Source organism: Xylocopa sonorina, chromosome 13 (assembly GCF_050948175.1).
Source record: "Xylocopa sonorina isolate GNS202 chromosome 13, iyXylSono1_principal, whole genome shotgun sequence".
NCBI lineage: Eukaryota > Metazoa > Arthropoda > Insecta > Hymenoptera > Apidae > Xylocopa > Xylocopa sonorina.
The window spans coordinates 1514203-1536968 of record NC_135205.1 but is presented as its reverse complement, the minus strand read 5'-3'; the positions used below and the strand labels follow the sequence as shown (position 1 = coordinate 1536968).

The following is a 22766-nucleotide window of genomic DNA, read 5'->3' as shown; positions in this document are numbered from 1 at the left end:
ATCTTCCAATGACTGCGAGTCTGCAATCGTTTCAACGGCAACAATTCTACCGATCAAGAAATATTACCAAAATTAAGAATCATAAGTTTTAATTTTTCTTCAATTAATAAACGTTTATTTCACAATGATACAAAAATCCTTCGATTTAATCCGTTCACTTCTACGACATGTACTAAACCGCGTGTAAGTGTATTCGAAATTCAAAATTCAAATACGAGATTGTTATCGAAATTCGAAATTATTTTGGAAGCACAACTTGTGCTATCAATGTTTTTAGTTTATCCAAATTCAAATCTGTGGTCGTTTCGAGTTCATCAGCAACGAGTTTCATTCTGAAAGCATGTCACGATTAGTACTTTTTCCATTATACGTTTTACTATAATGCGCACGCATCCGTTTCGATGTCAAATTTATTTTACCTTTCGAAACGATTATAAATACCAGCTGGTAACTCGTGCCGCTTTATCTTCTCAAAAACCTACAATTAAACGAATCGTAGCGTAACCGTGATCGAGGTCATTTCGTACATTATCGAACAAAAAATTGCCCGTGCGGTACCATCCATACCTCTAAACCTCGTTTAACTATATCCTCATCCAATTCCGCGAGTCTAGCTACGTAATGTGCGAAACTGCGCGTTGTGCTACCATTGATTAGTCGGTAGAGGAAGATCAACGACTCGTCCTGATTGATTGTACATTCGAACGTCTGTAGAACGAAAACATAGGAACGAATGTAACGTGATGAGATTAATACAGATTTTGTATAATTGTAAGACAAATTTTTTCTAGTTTTACTTGAACTTCGACTAAAGGCGTCTGGGGTAGTAAAAGAACTACCCTATACGCATGCGTTGCAGCAAACACGTGAGGACAGTTTGCGCCTCTTTCCGCAAAAATACTTAGTATAGCTGTAACGAGTGATAAACCGCTTGTCTCGGACGTTCCTCTATCCAATTCGTCCGTAATTACAAGTGAGTTCGGCGTGGACGCCGATAAAGCCACGTTAATCTAAAATGCGAACGTTAGATTGCCTCCTTATAGTTTTCGACTTCGTGCCACGCCTATCGCTTATATATACCTACAGTAACTAACACTTGAAATTGTACTACTATATTATAACGGTTCGGTTAATGTTTTCTACAAAACATCAAAACGTACCAAATGATCGGAACTAATGTAAAGGAATCTAGCTTAGTGAAAAAACTTCTAAAATCGAGTAGTAATACACTTGGTAGTAAATTAAAGAAAATTTATCTTTCTCTGTTGTTATCCGTCGTGATGATTATCCATTCTTAGTACTTCTCTGATAATTGTATCTTTTACTTTTGCTGATTCAGCTTACACTGAGTCTTGCGCGATTCTCAAATTTCCTGATAATCAATTCCGCGCATACAATTCCTTATGGAGTCGCTCTTTCCAATTCATAATTACATGCGATTCATTCACTACATTTTTTTATTATCTGGATCGAGTTTCCATTGTAAATTCCTTGTTTTTATAACGATAAATAACCAATTAATTTTTTGCTATATTATGTTTTATCGCACTTCATCTATGTTTTCTTTCGTTTAATAAAGTAATGCAGAAAACTCGCAGAAAGTTATCGATCCAACTATATTTTTTAGTTTCTAAGCATTGTTAAGTAAAAAAAGAAAAAAACGGTGGTTTACCTATCTTTAATAGCTTCCGCAATGTCACAAACATTATGATTTTTATTGATAGTAAAGTTTCAAATAGATTGACAAATTTTCTTTAATTTATTTACTAGTACTCAAAGTTCTATTTCTTATTTTTATATATCAAATATATAACGAAACATTATGCGACCTATGTGCATTTCTATGAGTTTCGATTACATGGTATGACTTATATTCTATAGAAATAAATCCACCGTATTGTCAAGTGTACGATTTTATGTAAAAGTCGCTGTCTTATATCTTATAGTCACTAGTCTTTTGCCTACCTGTCTTAGATTTTGCAGAAACGAGCTCGCATTCAATCCAATACTTTCCGTATTGGACATTTGAGTCAAAATAGAAGAAACCATTCCTATTGTCGCGGACTTTGCAGGAACGTAAGAGCCAATGTGAGCCATGAACACTATAAGACCAATCTGTTTCAAGTAAACGCTTTTGCCACAAGAATTTGGTCCTGTCAAAACTTTGATCAAACTCTTGCCATTTCCGGAACGTATATCGTTCGGTACGTATGTAGTCACGAAGGATTCTATCAACGGATGTCGTCCTTCGGTTACATCTATTATTTTCGATTCTCTTAGGCTTGGCCTGACATAATTATAATCCCGGGCCACTTTAGAGAATGCCAGTAGGCTGCAACGATTAATCACAATACGTAATAATCGATTATTTGTTCTCATTTATGTACACTCTTGTTCATAAGTATTAGAATACTAAAGAACATTTTTAATGAATATTTTTCATACATAATACAATTCATAGTAATTATAATAATTGGAAATGAAATTTCATAGAAAAAAATATAAACGTTTTACATTTTTCGACTTTTTTGTAGGGGCGAATGATTCAGGGTGACGATAAAATTTCAAATTCAAAGCTTTGCTTAAAAAAGGCGAGATTCAAGTTATACCTACGTGTCTAGCTCGGCACATAATTCTATCGCATGTAATATTGTTCCCGTATGTTTCTTCACATATCGCATCACTTTCTGGATGATCTGATTTTGCCGGATAGCAATTTTCAATATAATGTCGCCGACAGTTTCGTCCAGCTCTAAAATATCGAATAAGAGAAACAGAAACGAGTAAGGGTGGTTTGTAAGCATAAAAAAGAAATCACCGGTTACGTATTACCAACCTTTCGCGGAAGAACTTTTATAATAGTGCACCTGATTGATGCTAAACTTGAATTCTAAATCTGGAAAAGAAATTTCTTCCGGTGGAGTTGGATTCCATTTGTTCACTGCCAATACATAGCCAATGTTTGGCAGATACACCATGTTACAGTTGGTCACGCAAGGCGGCAGATGTTCTCGCATGTCTTTCTCTCCCATTTCCGTGAGGAGTTCAGGCAAAGTACGTCGTACATGATTAACTGGTAACCAAGAAACTCGTTCAACTATCGTTTCGATTCGCGGCTGTGATTACGATCTATTCTATGCAACGAAACACGGGGAAATCTCACGTGTACGTAAATATATGTACGTACGTTCGTCTAGAAGAGGGTCGACGTTTGGTTTAACAACGAGTCTTCCTTCTCGTCTGCTCTCGGCAAAATCCACAATGTATTCGATAAAATATTTGACATAGTGGACCTCTGTAGTAACGCTTTTGGCGATCCGTTCGAACAGATCTATATTTCCCGCACACTCCTCGCACATATCGGCAATACAAATTAAGTGCGAGATGGTCTGAAAAAAAACATATACGTACTTGTATACCCGCGATGCCAGTTACTTGTCCGTAGAATAAAATATTGCGATGTGTTAAAGCCCCGAAAGAAATGAAACTTTGGTAACGGGACGATTATCGTCGACCATAATTAACAAAGTAAAGGATTTCTATATATTTCCGATAGAAAATCTAAAAGAATGAATCGTACCGAATCTTTCAGAAGACAAATTGAACCTTTAACAGAATTTTCAAGAATATCAGCATTTCTGCTAAACTCATAAATACTAATGAGTTTTTAGAGTATATAAAATTTACAAATCATATACAATTACTAGACTCGCGTCACACAAAATCAGAATGAAGAATATTATGCATATAATGTTGGTTTCTTTATTTTTTACTACTGTGTGTCTTAATTTCTTATTATAATGCAAAATATTTTATTTCTTTTTATTTGTTCTGAGAAGAGAAAACTATAAGTATCTGCTATATGCTTTAGAGCAAATCAAATGAAAATAAAAAATCGAACCTTGTATAATCTATACCAATTCGATGCTTTCGCTTGAGGTCCGGAACAACATGCCAGAACAATGTTGGTCACACGATACACGTGTCTTAAACAGGATGATAAATTCTCGACGATACTTTGGTTATTTACATTCAGGAAAAATTCAACTGCATTTAACCTCTGCTCAAGCACAATGAGATTTCGACTTGGATGATGTAGCGTTTTCCTGTGAATTGATGGAGAATGAAAGGAACGAATATGTATGTACGTGTGTATGTGTGTGTATATATATGAACTTATGTAATTTATATAATATTATAATTAGATACAGACAACCCTCGTACAACATATTTCTGTAACACAGTTTCAGTGCAACGCGATTGGGGCTACTCTCATGCACAGTAATGTACCTCTGCAACACAATATCTGTTTCACAATATATGTATTCAATAGATGGTCGATTACTGACGCTTTTAATATTCTGACTTCATATTTTTGATTGTTTTAATAGCAAACTAGTGTAAATGTGTATAATTTGTGAAATTTAATCTGATTCTTTGTAGCATTAGTTAGTTTCATGTAACACGACAATTTTAGGAAATATATCTGCACATTGTTATACAAAGATTACCTGTTATTAATATACGACTAATTTTTTATGTTTTCGCAAGAAAACGTAAGCAATCATTTACCATAAAAACAGTACTCCCGGCTTGGAATGGCAATAACGATTCAGTAGTGAGAATAAACTCACTCCTCTTGTTAATGTGACCGTGGTGCCGAACTTGAACAGACTCGGATGATCTTTAGCTTGAATGATATTCAATGCCTTGTATGTATCCTCGTCCACCATGACCAGATCTTGACTTCGTTTTCCAAACATATGATCACGCAGAAGTGTCACGGAAAACCGCAAACCGTTATTTGAATAAACGAACGAATAGGAAGAAAATATGGTTTTGAACTAGCTTACAGAGTAATATAATTTAGCGATGCGAAGGACGGTCTTCCAGATGGGTCCAACGCGATATTGTTCCAGTGTTTGTCGACGAACAGCAACAGAGAACCCAATGCGTGGATCATCGCGCAACATTTAAAATTCAATATGCTGTTCAAAAAGGTTAGCCTCTCCGCGTTGCTAGCGTCCTGCGGTTCGAATTTGAGCCGGAGGCATCTTACTCTATGATAACAACGATCATAGCCGTGCTCCTTTTTGCAAGTTATCTTTAACACAGCGCTAGGTGCTAAGCTTTCGCTCGAATTAGACGTATTCGATTCTGCATTCAAGTTCGACGCTTCCACTAGTAGTATCTTTTTTATTGCATTTTTGAAAGTAGCCGATGCAGCAGCGTTTACGAGCACGTAACGCGGTGAACATTGTTTGTACAAAGCAGCGATCAAATCGAAACGCTCGGCATCGTCCATCGTATCTTCCAAGACAAACAATTCAGACGTAACGATATTGTAATAAGCCGCGCCAAGATGATTGTTGCTCCAAATCATTGACAAAATTATCTATGAAAGCAGATAGAGAAACTCAGTTATATCGATAGAAAAATTGTGTCTATAATTTTTACATCGTGATATCGTTCAATTGAAAGAAGTTAAAATTTCGTTCGCACGTGCCTCATCTACGTCCTCGAAAATGGTTGCTCTGGGCAACTTTGAAGTGGTCCTGTTCTCATAATATTTTGTTTCCGCTACTCTTATGCTCTCACTCGTCGCCGCTTCTTCTTCCTCCTCGTTGCTACTCGCCGATAATATGGATTCGAATTCGGAACGTCTTTTTAGCCACGTGGGGAGAAAAAAACCGAAAAAAGTGATACAAAGGAATATATGCAGGTAGAAAGGAAAAAAGTAATGGGGAAATCTGAAGTATACATACGTGCGTATGTATACAATATATATAAACTAGACATACATAACCGAGGTAGTGATATTACGAGTCCTGGAGTTCGTGCTTGACGAGTACGATGGCAATTCGAATTGACGATCCATATTCATCTGGCTAGGCCGTTCCATTTCATCGGAATAATTAATCGCTGAGATTTAAACGAGTCGTAACGCGTAACGTAGGTAGCAGCACGAATGTGTTACAGTTGTTACAATTTGCGCGCATGCGCGAGAATGTGGCGGTGATTCAAATGGAAGTACACGTACCGTACTATTTTATTCAATTAGGTATATTACATATGTACATTACGTCTTATGTGGTTTTGCATATCTATAGGTATATTCTCGCTGTAAAACGAAATAGACGAACAAGTATAGATAAAAATTGGTAAATATTTATTAACTTGGAATTGGCGGGGGTGGCCTAGGATTAAATGAAATCGGCCTATACGCTTTCTGCTTTGTGAATGGTTGTACCCCGCTTAATATGAAATCATTGATAGGACTCCCCGGATGTTTCGTTGGTTTCACAACTACAGGCGCCGGCAAATCTTCCTCCGAAGTCGCTGCATCCTCGCTTCGTCCTCGACTACCGGACCTGCTCAACGTTCGTTCGCTATTTTTGTCTGCATTTTATTTCGTTGGCTCTTCGACCTCATGCTTATCGAGTCGACGAAAAGATCCGTGCGATTCGACGATTCGTGTTCGGCGATAAGCTTTCTTCAGCTAATATATTAGGTATCGTTACCAATCAGACTCGGTAAACGATTGTCACGCAGAGAAATGAAAGGCACGCGAGGAAAAGAAACGGAACGAGTCGTCGATTCGCGATATATTACTTACGCGGGTTAACTTAACTTTAATGAAGCGTTAAGTGACTAGATATATAGACGTTAGGATTATTATTATAACATTACGTTTAAAATCTATACCGCATGAAATTAGAAGTGTTAAAGATTAGCGATCATAGGTTGAAAATAAAGCAATACATTCTATCGAAATGGCTAATAATACAGATGTAGCAGAGAGATTGATCGAGCAAAAAGAACCATAATAGTAGCATGCATGTCGTTATCGTAGCGCGTCTAGGTAAAGAAGAATGACGCGAGCATGCTCCTCTATAGATACATAGAGTGTAATAAACGTACAGAGTATGTACAGATATGTATATATATACATGAATAAAGGGATTGCGAGAATTGACGCGCACGCAAAGGGTACGAAGCGATAATGTTCTGAGAAGAACTGCCACAGATGGAACAAACCGCGCTTTTACACTTTCGATAAGCTTGCGGTTGAGGCCTTACACTCGAACCTACCTAGCTCGATGCGGTTTACTCTTGACTCCTGTTTGCCTGGAGTGCGGCCTCGTATTTGGTTGCGAGAGTTCGCTGTCGCTACTCGCGAAAGAAGTTCTGGTTACCACTGTGCCGTGCGCAAAATCTTTCCTAACGAAACGAAACAAACGAAATTATCTAATTTACACGATGATTGTATATCTAGAACTAATATATTATTGCAAGGTGTTCGGTAATTAGTGGTACAACCGAAGAAAGGGGTGATTCTAGATGAAAAAATAAGTCGAAAATATAGAATAACAATTTTTCATCTGAAACACTGGTGCACTTGATCATGTTTTGATGTAGCGGATCTCACTGTAGATCATTGTCTCGATTGAAGTTATGTTGATAAACACTTGCAATATGACGGAAATGTTTCCCTAGCTGTGAGAGATTTTTTAAACCAACATTACCAAGGTTAGATTGCCAAGGTCGTGCTGGAACAATAGCTTGGCCACCACGCTCTCCTGAGCTTAACTCTGCTTGACTTTTACTTATGGAGTCAAATTAAATCAATTGTGTATTCTGAAGAAATCACACGTCACGAGCAATTGAAAGAAAAGGTTAGTGTACATTAAAACAACCGAATACCTTAGAAAGCGTTCATAGAAATTTAATTAGAAGAACAGAATTGTTTTCCGAAGGCTGGCCAACATTTTCAGCAATTTCTGTTTCAAACATTCTATTTCATTACGTGTTTGTAACTTATGTGTCTCATCGAGACAACGATTTACAAGTGAGATCCGTTCTAACGAACTGTGATCAAGTATACCCTTACCCGGCGAAAATTCAAAATCGTTTTTCTCGAAAACAAAGCCTCAGATGAAAAATTGTTATTCTATATTTTCGACTTATTTTTTCATCTAGAATCATTCTCTTTTCGGTTATACCACCAGTGACCGAACACTCTGTATATATGATCTTCTATTCACGCTTACCTATAATTATCCAATTTAGGCGTGGAATTGGAGGTCACCGGCTTGCTGGGATGAACGTTGATATCGACGAAAATTGGAGAGCTTTTTGGAATATCGCAAACGATCTTCGGATGGACGGTGGTTTGTTTGTAATCTAAATGAGAAACGGTGTCCGGTGACCAATCATAGTACTTTGGACGATAACCCTTTCGTTCGGTACGAGAGCGTTTCGATGAATCCAACTCGATCTCTTTCTTCTGGGAAAATTCGTCGGCAGTAAAGCATTTACTGGTAGTCGTAACAGACATGTTCCCAGAAGGCAATGAGTTTGGAGAGGATGCGGCGGAGGAAGGCGCCCCGTCCGGATCGGCGCGAGATAACTGGGAACTATCCCAGTCAGGATTCGATAGACTGCTGCAATCGTATTATTATATCAATAGATACATCTAACCGGGTGTACATGTATCTGTAAACCCTGGACTTACTTACTTGAAATTCTCCTCCATTTCTTTGAACAGACGCAATTGCTGTCTGATGTTTGCCTTCTCTTTTGCGCGTTTTCGCTGGAACTCCTCCTCGACTTTTCGCATCGCTTCGAGTTCGCCTTTCCTTTGACGTTCCTTCGCTTCAGCCTCCCTCGATAATTTTTCGGCTAGTCGACGTCTCTCGATTTGCCTGACAGTCGATTGGAACGTGAACCTTCTGTTCCTCGAAGCGTTCTTACGTTGCGGTTTCGTCCCTTTCGCATCCAAGGAGCACGAGCTCGCGGTAGTTCGATCGTTACTAAAAGGAGGCGTGGACGCTCTCTTTTGCTTCGATTGATTAATATTCTCGCGCGATACAGATCTCTTCGCATTTTTCGATCGCCGCTTTAACGGATCACCGTCCTTATTCTCCTCGCCGTCGTCACCTTCACCTTCCTCGTAATTATTTAAGCGGAGAGAACTAATTTCGCCGAGATATCCGATTTCCTCCGTACCGTTCTGTTCACGAATCGTCGTAGTCCTTCTTACGCAATCGATAGAACTGATCTTTCTGCCGTTCAAATGTTGCACTCGATGCTCCGCCTCGTTGGTTCCCGGTAGATACATAACATGACCGCCTGGTGTAAGATAAGAGAAAGACGGAGGTTTCATGGAAATCAGCATATCGCTTGCTTTTTCATTGTGTTCGATTCCGTTTACCACCCGTACATCTTCTTCCTCATACTCGTCTTCGCCCTCGTCTTCGTCCTCCGCCAAATTGTCGTCGACACCATTCACCTCATCGTCGTCATCCTCGTCGTCGTCATCATCGTCATCATCCTCTTCGTCTTCGTCGTCGTTATCCTCATCGTCGTGGTCTTCGTCGTCGTCGTCGACGTCCTCATCATCACCACCGCTGTCGTCATCGTCATCGTCGGCGTTATCGTAGTCGACGTTGTCACCATCGCCTCGATCATCGACAACGCGCTCGTTATTGTTCCCGTTATCGCGTCCAGCGCGTTGATTAAGTCGATCCTGACGCGCAAACGACTTCCAAACGGAAGGCGAGATTCGGGCCGGTTCGATGCTACGATGATTGTGTTGCAACGAAGTTGGCGCACTGCTCGATAGCAACCAGTTATCGTCAAGAACGTCGCGAGTAGATTTTCTTTGCCGTTCATGCGAACCGATGCCAAACGCACCGGATACCGAGCGCTTCAGCTTCTGAAGAGAATTAAACGCTGCCGGTTCCCTGGCCTTTGTGTCTGATGTACAGAGATGGCGTCTGGAGTCGTCTCTGGGTAACGAAAGAGAGAAAACGTGCGCCCGTGCTGAATGATATTTCAACGCGGTTGGTAAAGGCGGCGGGGAATCAACTCCTGCGTCGCTGCTCGACTCTTCGCCCAGGTCTTGTTGCGGTGTCCAAGTTGGCCTTGTCGCGGTCGTTTTCATTCTGTTGATCGTACTTACGTCGAGGGAGTCTTCGTTAGCTGCCCCAGCGTCCCCGGATATACCGGAATCACCGGACTTGTCGTGCCAACTACGGGGACCCAACGAAAGCGGAAATAGCGGTGGTGGCCTCGATAACCGTTCTATTCGCTCCTCGAACATCACCTGAATGTTGCAGGACGACAAGTGTATCATACAATCGTTTGTTTCATTAATCCATTAAATCTAAACAAAGCTCCTATATATTTTGTGCTACAATATTCTAAAGTGTTCATTGCATCTGCTTCTTGTACAAATTTATATTAATTTCCTACGGTAGAACACAGCACATTATCTTCATCTAAGCACGACTGCGAATTCTTTACTCTACACAGTATTAATCTGCAGGTTATTATTATCTATAATACATTAGATGTTACATTAAATTAGATTAACCCTTTCCTATAGTTTCGATATTTTATGTCTTCATACTTGTGTCAGAAGTTACTACAGTCACCGACTCCGTTTACTTAATCCTTATGATTCTAAATTATACATTCTCTACATGTCTTCCTCCCTGAACACGTAATAAAAAAAACCGTAATAAAATTTCTCAATACGAACTGGCAGTTCTTCGCTAGCGGTGCTCATACTTGGGCCTGGGGTTTCTAGCGCTGAAAGTAGTCTCCAGGCTGCAGACGGGGAGAAACGCGGAATTTCCAGTTGTTTCTTCGGTAAAGTTGGACGCAGCTTCAGCGAAATATTCTCTACGACAGTCTTTTCCTAGAAGAGTATTTCTTCTGTAAAAATACTTCGTCGTGCTGATAGTTTCATCAATGTGTTAGAGTTAAAAATTACTCTTTAAACAAACGTGACTAACGAGGAACGACAGACATCTAGTATTTATAATTGTAGACTGACGCTTATATAAATTGGATGAAAAATCTACTATCTATAATACATCTAACACAATTAAATCTATGTAATTCAAAAGTAAATTAACTTGGCTATTTCCAATTTTCTATCCAGTTTCTATGTAAACCAATTCCTTCATCCAACTAAGTATTTAGGTTTCTCGATCGATTCGAATACAGAAGGCTCTCTATTGTAATTAACAGAAATAAGGTCTAATATTAAACAAAAACAAAAAAACTCTTCAATAAAAATTTAATCATTTTGCTTTTACTGTCATTCCTTGTTCTGACAATCAAGATTCCACTATGTTAATTCGTAATGATATTTGCTTCGAACTAAACAGATACAGTAGGACATCGGTTATCCGAACCATTGGTTTGAGAAGTAAACAAACTGATGGTATAGCGGTACCGATTGATGTAGTCGTATCAGTCGGTACCGTTGCACAACTTAGTTAACTTGGCATCACACGATGCGATTTTTCACTGATTCTCTCTCACTCGCAACAATCGGCAAAAAATAGTTCAATTTTTCTAGCTTACGGGTTCGAGTTACGTTTCGTTAACGAAGCATTATTATAGTACGATATATTCGTACATGCCAAGTATCGGTACTTCTTTCTTAAGTTTAGTATCCTTTTTTTTTAATTTTAATCCAACAATCAAGATTTTTTTTTTAATTTTAATCCATACAACATTAAGGTGAAATATTTGATGATTCGAATGACTCAATCTTTCGGACCATCTCAGTACCGATTGGTTCAGATAACCCAAGCTCTATTGCGCGTTCTTCATGTATTATACTGTGACGTTTGATTCATTCTGTATAAGGAGAAAAGAAACCATGTAGATGTTTGATATGCGACTCACATTATCATCCGTGTCATCTGTGGTATCCACGGATGATCTGGCGTCCTCTCGATCTTGGAACTTATAGACTTCGTCGTTCGGTATGTCACCGCTCGGACATTCATTCATACCAAAATAAAATGTCTTCGGAACGGACTGCATCGCCGGGGCGGTTCTACCGACGATAAGGAAGAATAATTCGAGAAAAGTGTACATTAGCAGAATTCGTTAACGTCGTTTGCTAATTTGTATCAATATTAACGTGAAAGAAAAAGTATCGAAAAAAGTAACTTACCGTTCGTCCTGTTCTCGTCCGGGACAATTTTCCAGGAGATAATTGTTCGTTTCTCCAACGTAACCGTTATTTTTCGAATGACCTTCCGATTTCTCCGTTGTAACAGCATCAGTCCCGTATCGATCACGCGACGTGACATTTGATTTGTTCGGATCTTCTGGTTGGCGTTGGTCGACAGAATTGAGATTAGCGCAAGCTCGAGCGGCGTCAATCGATGCCGCACTCTCACAGGTTCGTTCGCGTTGTCGCGGTTTACCAACTGCATCGCAATCGACGCCTCTATCGATCTTCTCGCGATTGTCATTTCTAGTGGTTTTAGCCTCGTTCCGTTGCTGATCAGAAGGAAAGAAAGCCTTGCAATGAGAGTCCAGCTTGTCGCGAACTTTTCTGGCCACTTGGATCAATTCCGCTTGAAACTCCGGGCTGCTCATGCTCCTTAGAAGAGTATTCTTTCCAGAATCAGCCGGCCTTAAGCGGCACCGATCAGCGGCGGGTTCGTTCTCGGGGTGTTCGCCTGTCCGCGATCGCGATCGTTCGCGATCGAGCCCGGCCGATGCTAGCTGCCAATTGACCTGGCTCTTTCTCGACTCGGCACGAGTCTTGAACAACCGTGATCGCCGCGGCGGTGGAGGCGCCGGCGCGGACACGCTCGGCTGGACTTGACGGTGGTGATGCGAGTGCTCGAATCGCGAATGAGACTCATTGGTAACCGTGTAGTTGTCAACGAGGACCTCGACAGAATTGGCCACCGGAGGAGCGGGTGCTTTGTACTTCTTTCTAGCCTTGTATCTGTTCTCGCAGCGTTCCTTCGCCTCTTTCCCATACCGATGACAGCTCGAGTTGCTCGCTGGACTAGAACGATCAGGCAGCGAGCAATCACGGGGACCGTGATCAGGGGAGCAACGTAGGTCAGGTTCGCTGTCGAACTTATTCAGTTTCCCGGAAGCCGGGATCACGTCGCGATAACGACAACAGTTCCGATCGACCTTTCTGGGACGGTGCTCGACGAGGTTCGAACCGGAACCGGTCCTCTCTCGAAACGGTTGCTCGTTCCGCTGCAAGAACAAATTCCCATTACCATTCTCTTTCGAGCACCCGGATTCTTATTTACGTAGGAGGTGCTTTACCTTGGCCAAGTCGCGGGAGGACGCGAACGTAGGCGCTCTGCGACCACTTATCGTTCCACCGTTGTGTATGATGTTTCCATTGTCGGTTGCCCGTAGCCTTTGATTGGACGGCCCGGGTAGGACTTTGCGGGGAACGACTTGCGTCGGCTGGGACCGATGCCTCGCTAACTCCCTGGGGAACGATTGCGACCAGTAAACGCGATTCGTTCCCTCTGGTACGAGCAAACCGTTCGAGCACACGGACGCAGCCTGTTGATCACGAGAGCTGCTTCCATTGTTGCCCATCTTGGCTACCCTACGTCCTCGTTGCTGCTGCTGCCCTTGTTGTTGTTACTGCTGTTGTCGGTGCTGGTGTTGCTACTACGAGAACCACAATCGTGCCTCCGTTCTCTGCACGTCCATCGCGTCGTACCGTGCGCACGTTTCCTGAAATCTTTCACAGTTTCATCGTTCGTTTCTCCCTCTCAGTTTCCTATATCGCAACACCAGTGTAATTAGAATATCGAAATAGAGGTATTATTTCGTCTAACGATGAAAGACTAGGCGTGATCCGACGGTATTCGATAAAATTAGATCCAGGTCACGGTCCATGTGCGCAGAAGAAAGTCTTTCCAAAGAACGCGGACGAGTTCGATCCGGTATATCCGGTGAGAGCTGACAGAGGCGGCGACAACTGTCTACAGCCTTCTTTCTTCGCTTTCAAAGTCGCGCTCGTTCCGTGACCGAAATTCCCTTGTTTCGTTGAAGGACGTACACGAGAGATTCAATCGACGAACGAATCGACCGTCGGCTCGGTAGACGTTGTAAATGTTCTAATCTTCCGCTTAATCGCCCCGTTCAATTGTCAAGCGTGGATAAAAAACGCAAACGAAAAGTAAAATTATTAAGGAAGTACGCAATGATGATCGTTTGTCAATTTATCTCTGTTCTCGACAGAGACATGTAAATTATTAGGGAAGCTACGGGAGGAACGTGAAGGGATAGGAGGGAAGGAAAGCAAAAGCGCCGAATGCCGGTCTGAAACTAAGCCGTGATTTACAAATGGAGAATGAAATGCATAACCGGTTATCGTTTAACTGACCGGTCGTTGGTAAGTCTTATCTTTTGCTCGCGAAAACGAGTACCGCCATTAGCCTATCAAAGATCGTTTTACCCCTTCGACGAAAGTCGCGGAGCGAACTGTCCCGCAGCCGGAGGCGAGTACATACATACGTGGCATTCCAGAGCCGACGCGACTCGGCAAGCATTCCGCGGCGTATCCTAGTATCTAAGTATTATTTCTTGACCGTCGGATTTTAAACGCGAGACAACCGATGACAGAGGATAGAAGAGGCAGAAGCAGAGAGAGAGCGAGAGAGCGAGAGAGAAAGATAAGAAAGATTCGGTACTCAATGAACGAGAACAGAGGGTGAAGGAGCAGAGAAATAGGAAAACAAAAGAGAAGAGCAGGATGCGAGGAACGAGTACGGACGGTTTTATTCGCGAGGCATCTGGGTCAGTCACAGTCGCGCAGCTACACAGTGCCGCGCCTATTTTGTTCGCACCTGTGCGCGCACACCGCGCCTAGGTCTAACAGAAGCGCGAAAATTCCACGATTCGGGGATAGGATCACGCGACACTCTAGCCACGGAGAAGAACTGCAAAAAGGACGCATCGTTCAGAGTTACCGAGCATCGTTTCCCAGGAATTTTGGTATGCGGAAGGAAAGCTACTTAGCAAGGTTCGCGAGGCGATTGAACGAAAGGTGTAGAGGAGAGAAGGGGGGAGAAGGGGCGTATATGCATACACGTGTACGTGTATGTACGCGCGTATTTCTACTGTAATGGTGGATACAGGAGAGCGTTACCAGCGAGGAGAGAGCCAAGTTGCACGGCAAAGAAAGACTTGGGACGACAGTAGAGCGAGAGGAAGAAGAGAGTGGTAGGAGAGCCGACGCGAGAATGGAGGAGAGCGCGGAAACTTGGACGCGTAACGGAGGATAGATGGTGCAGTGAGGTAGGAAGGAGAAACAGTTCCCATCTGTCCACCTGTTCGTAGCTAAGCGAGTGGACAGCGGTGGGTATACGTAACGCACGCGGTACGATCTCTCGCCTTTTTAAACTTTTTCTTGGCTCGCTCCTCATCTTTGTCGTTGTCATCGACCTCGTTCGACGAGCAACTCTCTCCATTATCGCATCTTCCGATACGAAGACTACTTCTCGCGTTACTGGGAAGCTGGCATCGGAAATCCAGGTCAAACGTGCGTCCGTACGCGCGATTTTTTCGCGCGATGAGCCATCCGTTGCGAAACATCCTGCGCGCGTTACCCCACGCAACTGCAGAGAGTCGCGGACATTTCGCAAGTTCGCTTCTCGTCTTCCAGAACGCCAGTCGCGAACGCGATCTTCTCGGTTGATTTTAATAGAAAATAAACTATGTCGCGGCACCGAACGCAAAACCTACGCACGTGCGTCATCTCTGCGCAGAAGGACAAACGGCAGGAGCCACCGAGAAAAGTGAAAGTTGTACGCGCATAAAGAGAACGATGCGACTAAGCTTTCAGTGACTGGCCTTCCGCTAAATTCGAACGCGGTCATTTTCAGTTTGTTGCTTTACGCGTGTAAGAAACGCTTTCGAGCGGGCAACATCGCTGTCGCCCGTCGCAGCCGGACAGTTCTGCCAAAGAAAGAGACGGCGTGAAATCCGCGCGTCCAGTTAAACCGAACGGAACGAAACGGAACCGAAGCGAAGCGAAACGAAACGAAACGAAACGAAACGAAACGAAGGAAGCTATAATCACCCGTATTGGAGCCGGGCGGAGGGGCGAGGGGACGACGCATAAAAAAAAGAAAGGACGCAAATTCCGACAGTTCTCTATGCGAGACGTTAACGGCGTTCTCTCAGGAGAAGAAAGAGAAAAAGACAATTCGCTGTTCATCAATTACTATCTCCTCGATTGGAAACTAACGAAGCGAAAGCTTCGTTAACGCACGACCAATGAAAATAAACTTAAGAATTAAGTAACATACTGTAAAGTTTTGAGCGCGTACAAGTTCATTTGGTATTATTTTATCTAACCGGATCGAATCCATGTACCGGTAAGAGAACCAAACGATAAGACGGTGCTGCAAGGCGGACCGGTCTTGCGATTTCCTCGTGAACGCTCGACAAACGTTTACAATCTTCGAACCGATCGGTTAACCAGTCATCTATCTATGTGCGCGAGCAGTTCTCGAATCCCGCTAGAGTTCTAACTGGAAATGCGAAACTAACGTGAACTAGCGGGACGATGACGCGGAAAGCGGTTCCCCTCGTCCCTCTGGTCATTTGCCTCCGCGTGTTAAGCAGAAAAAGGGAACGACCAACAATGAAAATGTAACGTTACGTTGCACGTAATGCTCAAGTGTAAACAAAACTAGTGGTCGCATTCAACGATTGAGGCGCATCGAGCGGGGAACAAGTAACGGGGCAACGTCACGGCGCGTTAACCTTCTTCCGATTTCGCCTATTCCCTCGCGGCATCTTGTGGCTTCACGTTTCTCCTAATGACTCGTCCGATCCATCCTCGAACCGATACAAGAGCCAGCCTACCAAGGATCACAATTCACCGAGCGAGGGGGCCGTAATTTTCGCGCGAGACCGTTTTCACAATTTCTGTCGCTCGGTTTCTATCGATACCAGGTATCTCGGCCGCTTTCGTTTCGTCGCAGCCAACAAAATTACGTGTATTGTATTCGAGAACGGAAACGTGGATTTCTTCCACACGCATTGTTCCTTTCGAGCCACAGTCTATCGTTTACAGCCTGCGGTCTACGAAACTCTTGTCGCATTGGCTTCACGCGAACTTTGAAAATTTGGTATCTAACGCGCAGAAGGGTTGGTATTTCTAAAAGGAGGCCTGTTCTTAAGTAATCGCAACACGAGTTTCGAAAGAACTCGAAGAAGATTCGAAATTATGGAAAGTCTGTTCATCAATTTTTTGTTCCAAGTTTCTTCTATTCTTTAACGCTGAAATTGTGACATGTTTGCCATCGCACACTCGTGATAAATAGATAAATACACACCATTTTCTAACTTTTGACAAATTGTACAGTCACACGTATACTTGCCTTAATTATCGCCTTAATTACAGAAAGTGATAAAGTAATCAATAAACAGCAGGCAGGCGACGCGTAAACAACGAATTGCTTGACGTTAATCACTGCCGCGGATGTTTCGCTACTTCTCACGTCGTCGTGATCGAACTCTGGCTGGACACTGAGACACGCGCGTATTCACACGTCAGAATTGAATTTTAATTTTAATATACAATATTATATCTTGCATCGATCGTATCATTTGCAAACGTTCGCTTCGCGTAATATCAAACACGACAATAGTAAACCATTAAGCCAATGTATAAAAACTATGCGTAGAATCGAATAAAAAAATATATAAAAATGATAGAAAAATAAGAACGGAAATAACAAAAGGTGACAGATCGGAAAAAAGTAGCGGTAAAACGGAGGTAGAAGGAAAACAGTAGAGTGATCAAGAAAAAGAGAGAAAAAATTTAAGGGCAGGGGAAAAGAGAAAAAAGGAAAGGAGATAAAGAGAAAAGTGGAAGGATGAAAAATAAAATTGTAAAATTATACAATACGTCGAGATGGCAAGATGATTCGAAAAAGTATGACTCGCGCGCGTTTCGTATACCCGAGCGCAGCGCGAAATCGGAACTGAGCGACGACAGCGGCGGCAACGACGACCCTCGAGTCCCCTCCCAGATTCGAATGCCGCTTAAAACCGTTCTCCTACCATCGCTATCTACCAACCTACCTACTATCCCTCCCGCTTTTCCTTACAGTCGAGCAACACATAGCGTTATTCTTCCCCCTACCTCATTGCGGATCTCTTTCCTCACATTCCTTTCAACGTAGCTCCTATTCGAGTCTATGATGTGATATTTCTCCGTTCCAACTAGACGTGGCCGCTTTGTTTTTACTCTATGGAATGCTCCTCTGAACGCACCCACCTTCTAACTTTCTTTTCCGATCCTTTTCCGACTCGTTCCTTTAAACATTCTAATGACTTTCTCTCGTTTTACCTGTTTAATCGTTCAAAATTAATGCGCACCGATTATATATCAATTATAAATAAATTAATCTATACGTATCGATTTCCTATTACCAAGATTTTCTGCAAATAAATGCAAACATTCGTACAATTACATGTGCAGTTTAATCTATCTTCTGATTACATTGCACAATAAACATTTCCTTATTGTTAACACTATGTACAAATCTCTGAAGGGCAATTAAAATTATTTATGAGGAGGCCAAGTCCATTGATTCGGTGGAGCTTCTTGCGCCAACTTTTCCCATGGTTTATACACCTGAACCATATTCTGTAACAAATTCAATTCGCGTTGTGCCTGAACTATTAGTTCCTCCACTTGTCCCTGACCTATCTTTTCCTCTACGGTAGCAACATCTGCAGTCTGAAATGGGAAATAGACTATGCTATTATGCGCAGTACTTTAATACCAAAACGAAATATAATCTGACTAATTATATCATTCTAGAATCTATTAAAAAGTTATTCAATTAGGAACGACCTTTTTCAATATATCATTCCTTTCTGTTGCCATATTCTCAACAGATTTCCTATAAGCATAATCTTCTGGTAATAATTTCGCAAACCGCAAAATTTTATCATATATTATACGAAGTTCCATGTGCGGTGACTTTGAAACGAGGAGCCCCGTTAATCCTGTTGTCTACGAACAGAAGAACGTTAAAACAATAAAATTAATCGCGACACATAAAAAAAAGTATAACATTTAAAAGTATGGTTATGTTTTACGTGAAGCTTTTGGATGATTTCAAATATAAAACAAATTTAACGGGACATTATTATTTTTCGTTAATTTGTTTAACTGCGTTACCTTTTTCAGTGTTGACATGATCAAAGACAGTCGGATCCACTTAAAATGAAAACCAATTGCCAATTCAACTCAATGTCCAAATTGTTGCGATATGTTTTGTCGGATGGTAACACTGTCTCACTACACTACAGTACAAATGGAACTGTTACGTCTTTGGTGGGAAATTTTATGATCTCTGGAGTGAGTTGGTGCCCACGGGACACAAAAACTCTGCGCCGCGAGTTGTATTGGAAATGAATAATCAATGCAGAATTCGTATAGACAATAATCTTTAAATTACATTCTTATCTACTTGCGTTGTACAGTTTGGAGTATCAACACCGAAATGTACCACTTAGAATGATAAAATAGGATGTATACAAATTGAAATATCGAGCTCGAATAAATAGTCATGACTTTTGCGCGACAAAGTTCCCGCGAATCGACCCTACTCTACTTTTCCCTATCGCGGGTCAGACACTGACCTACGAAAGCTTTTCAAATGACCCACACGGTGATTTTTATACCATCAAAGAGAAAATAGACAATGAAAAATATGAAAAAATAAAAATATAAATATCTAATGTTGAATTTACAAAGAAAAATATTTTCAAGTGGACAAATTGGCTAACAGATTTTTTATCCTGCTTCCCTTTATTCCTTGCTCATTTAAATACTTAGTATAGAGATGTCACTGGGCATGGTGTTGATATTAATTTTTTCACGTCGACTTTTATTTTTTAATAGAGAATTTTAAAAGTGAAAATCAAACAAAAGTGTCAATTGTCAAGTTTTTCTGTTAACAAATTTTCAATGTTTCCAAATTATTGGTACCCTTTTTACCACACCTTCCCCCATTCCAATAGTGTCGTCATCGACGTACTGGCCCGCGGGCTAGAATTAAAAAAAGTAATGAACAAAATTACACCCACTATCGTCTCCTATTCGACTGTTCTATGTGTGGAGGGTGATGAGGGGGGGGGGGGGAAGCGCGTGGTTACGTGTGATTCAAGTTGAGGCAAGGAATGTCCCCTGACAGTATTTATGACTTTTTATAGATACGCGAGTTGAAGGATCGGAAAGAAAATGCAAAATACTTATCACGACGATATGCATAAGTTTTTTAGTCTCGAAGATTAACTTGAACATGTTTCGAGTATGTTTTCCATTCAAAATTCTTTTTGCTATTTATCCGAATAATATGTTTTAATAAAATGCATAATATAGTTTTTGAAATTCGCTATTTGATATTCGACAAATATAACTGTATCGCATTGCACTTAGCGCTAGGTTTAAGCGATAATGTAGCGGAACCATTAATTTTGCCATACCAACGCAAACGCGTGCAGAATTGTCCAATGGAAAGTCTCTATTTAGTATTATCACCTCTCATTGGATAGCTGCCGTTGCAAGTTTATTGGTAAGACAAAATTAATTTTTCGTTAAACAAGCTGCCAACTGCGCATTTTCTTTCTTTTATTACGTTTAAATAAATTCATACGTTTCAAAAATAAACGTAATTTTCTTTTTTCTTTATATACCTTTTAAATGACTTGACAAGTTTGAATCTTTATTCAGTAGTTCTCGCATACCTGCTCATATCGCTACGTGAATTTACTTTCTTGTCAAGCGGTGTAATTGTAAGTAGATATGTGCAATTTTGATTACTAGGGAATTGGGAATATATATATTGTAACTAGAGTCACATTAAAGGTAAATCGTTTATTTTTACGTTTTCACGAGTAAACATGTTTATCGATTAGATTTAGCAACACGTTCAAGTTCGTCTTTCTTCTTAATCGCGTATGAATTAGACGAACCTTTGGCAGCGTTAATGAGTTCATCGGCTAAACATTCGGCAATTGTCTTAATATTACGGAATGCAGCTTCCCTAGCACCAGTGCATAACAACCAAATTGCCTGATTTACTCGTCGTAAAGGTGAGACGTCCACTGCTTGTCTTCTAACCGTTCCAGCACGGCCAATACGCGTTGAATCTTCTCTTGGTCCTGAGTTAATGATAGCTGTTACAAGAACCTGTAATCAAATGTTAAAATATTAAATTACATTCAACCTAAATATAATCAAAGTAGCAGCATATGCTGTTAATCACCTGTAAGGGATTATCACCAGTAAGCAAGTGAATTATTTCGAAAGCGTGTTTCACAATTCTTACTGCCATCAACTTTTTCCCATTGTTTCTACCATGCATCATTAAAGAATTTGTCAGCCGTTCGACTATAGGACACTGAGCTTTCCGAAATCGTTTTGCCGCATATCGCCCAGCAGAATGTGGTAGGTATTTTGCATTTTTTTCTTTTACAGCAATGTAATCCTGTAGCGACATATCATTCACTTGCACATCATCGCAATTCCAACGGCCGAACAATTTAATTTCTGGTAGTTCAGCAGAAAGTGCTACTGGTAAAGTTGTCGTAGTGGGTACCACTATATCATCGTACGTTTCCATGTCAGCCATGATTTATCTGTAAAGTAGAAGCTGATTATTAAATAAAAACTTATTCCATGAAAATATGTGAACATCAACATTAACCAACATCGATTTTAAATTAGAGATTTGACATAAAACATACGAACACAAATAGAGAGTGTAAACAGTGAAAATTTTCATGCGTGGTAAATATTGGATCCTGAATTGAAAACACTGAACATTGTCTCAATAACACATACGAATGTTGAAAATCAAAAACACTTAACAAAACGACTTTTAATTAAGACGCTGCAAGTGATATTTGTTCGTATCAAATGTCAATCAAAGCAATCTGTTGAAAAAAAGAAATAAGACGAAAAAAGGAAAATACGCAAAAACGCATATCGGTTGGAATGTTTGACAAAAATTTTAACAACTGACTTGAAAACTTTTAATGCATCAGACACGTTCGAGTCAGAATTTCTATTAACTGTAAAATATAATCCATGAAAGATCACAGCTTTGTTGATATAAAATGTATACGAATATCGTAGACATGTGGCCATGTGCGCATGTAAAATCTGACCACTATTAAATGGTAAAATTTAAAACTTATCGTACGTTTTCAACCACTGATTATCTTTATACGTTTCCAATATTTTAATATCACTTTTTGTTTTTACACCGCCACTGGGATAAATGCATCGAACTTTCAAATTCCTTACCATAGAACTTACGTTCACGTCTTCGCTGGAGTAAGCGTGAACAGGAAAAGGCCATGACAGTGGTGGCGCTTCGATCTGTGACTGCCGGATTTTAAATACATTAGTCAATATTAGTACACGGCATGACAATATCTAATGTTTACAACGTGTATGCCCGTAACAAAAAAGATATTACATTTTATATAATTAATTTACTTAATTTCGCTGACAACTAGAACGCTTAACGTACTAAAGGAGCAATATATATTTTGGATCGAACAATTGTTAATTTGACTAGAAGGTGTTTACAGCAGAACATACATACTTACTACAAAACGCACAAGCAGAGACGATTGGTTCGTCAGTTGCCATTTTTAACGTGTATTTATGACTAGTTCTGCTTAAATTACATATTACGGTTGCATTTTAGTGATATTCCGTTGAGTATACATCGAATTCGTTATACATCGAAAGTGAGAGTATGAAATAATTGGTTTCACAGTGATTACAAGTGTTAGTGTTTAATATCGTGTTTGGGGTTAATACCGGTTGCCGAGTAAACCGGTACATGTCGAATAGATAAGTTCGCATCAACTGCAAAAGATGTCACCACTAAAACATTTCGGACAACTTCCGGTATTTG

General features: G+C 40.8%; 4 protein-coding genes across 7 annotated transcripts; all 4 read right to left on the bottom strand.

Moving 5' to 3' along the window:
- Positions 1-165: 165 nt before the first annotated feature.
- Positions 166-4641, bottom strand: LOC143430197 (mutS protein homolog 5-like). 2 transcript variants are annotated; one of them, XM_076906235.1, is made up of 9 exons: positions 4573-4641; positions 3188-3389; positions 2837-3073; positions 2614-2752; positions 1966-2332; positions 798-1010; positions 568-708; positions 420-478; positions 166-332 (listed from the first exon to the last, which is right to left on the bottom strand). In XM_076906235.1, exons 1-9 carry the CDS (start codon positions 4573-4575, stop codon positions 239-241), a joined length of 1455 nt encoding a protein of 484 aa, XP_076762350.1. In that variant the 5' UTR covers positions 4576-4641; the 3' UTR covers positions 166-238. The 2 variants fall into 2 exon arrangements, with proteins under 2 accessions (XP_076762350.1, XP_076762351.1); XM_076906236.1 differs by lacking the exon at positions 4573-4641 and adding an exon at positions 3902-3931.
- A 1410-nt stretch (positions 4642-6051) lies between these two features.
- LOC143430245 (uncharacterized) lies at positions 6052-13418 on the bottom strand. The gene is made up of 8 exons (XM_076906323.1): positions 13108-13418; positions 11981-13035; positions 11707-11860; positions 10547-10705; positions 8520-10108; positions 8052-8444; positions 7093-7221; positions 6052-6371 (listed from the first exon to the last, which is right to left on the bottom strand). Exons 1-8 carry the CDS (start codon positions 13390-13392, stop codon positions 6173-6175), a joined length of 3963 nt encoding a protein of 1320 aa, XP_076762438.1. The 5' UTR covers positions 13393-13418; the 3' UTR covers positions 6052-6172.
- A 4866-nt stretch (positions 13419-18284) lies between these two features.
- On the bottom strand, positions 18285-19163 carry Nd-13b (NADH dehydrogenase (ubiquinone) subunit ND-13B). The gene is made up of 3 exons (XM_076906144.1): positions 19010-19163; positions 18680-18841; positions 18285-18562 (listed from the first exon to the last, which is right to left on the bottom strand). The coding sequence occupies exons 1-3, from the start codon at positions 19025-19027 to the stop codon at positions 18386-18388; spliced, it is 357 nt and encodes a 118-aa protein (XP_076762259.1). The 5' UTR covers positions 19028-19163; the 3' UTR covers positions 18285-18385.
- Positions 19164-20695: 1532 nt separating this feature from the next.
- Rps5a (ribosomal protein S5a) lies at positions 20696-22225 on the bottom strand. Of its 3 annotated transcripts, none has more exons than XM_076906476.1 (3): positions 22145-22225; positions 21102-21474; positions 20696-21025 (listed from the first exon to the last, which is right to left on the bottom strand). In XM_076906476.1, exons 2-3 carry the CDS (start codon positions 21465-21467, stop codon positions 20741-20743), a joined length of 651 nt encoding a protein of 216 aa, XP_076762591.1. In that variant the 5' UTR covers positions 21468-21474; positions 22145-22225; the 3' UTR covers positions 20696-20740. The 3 variants fall into 3 exon arrangements, with proteins under 3 accessions (XP_076762591.1, XP_076762593.1, XP_076762592.1); XM_076906478.1 differs by having other exon boundaries at positions 22157-22225; XM_076906477.1 differs by having other exon boundaries at positions 22041-22181.
- Positions 22226-22766: the final 541 nt, after the last annotated feature.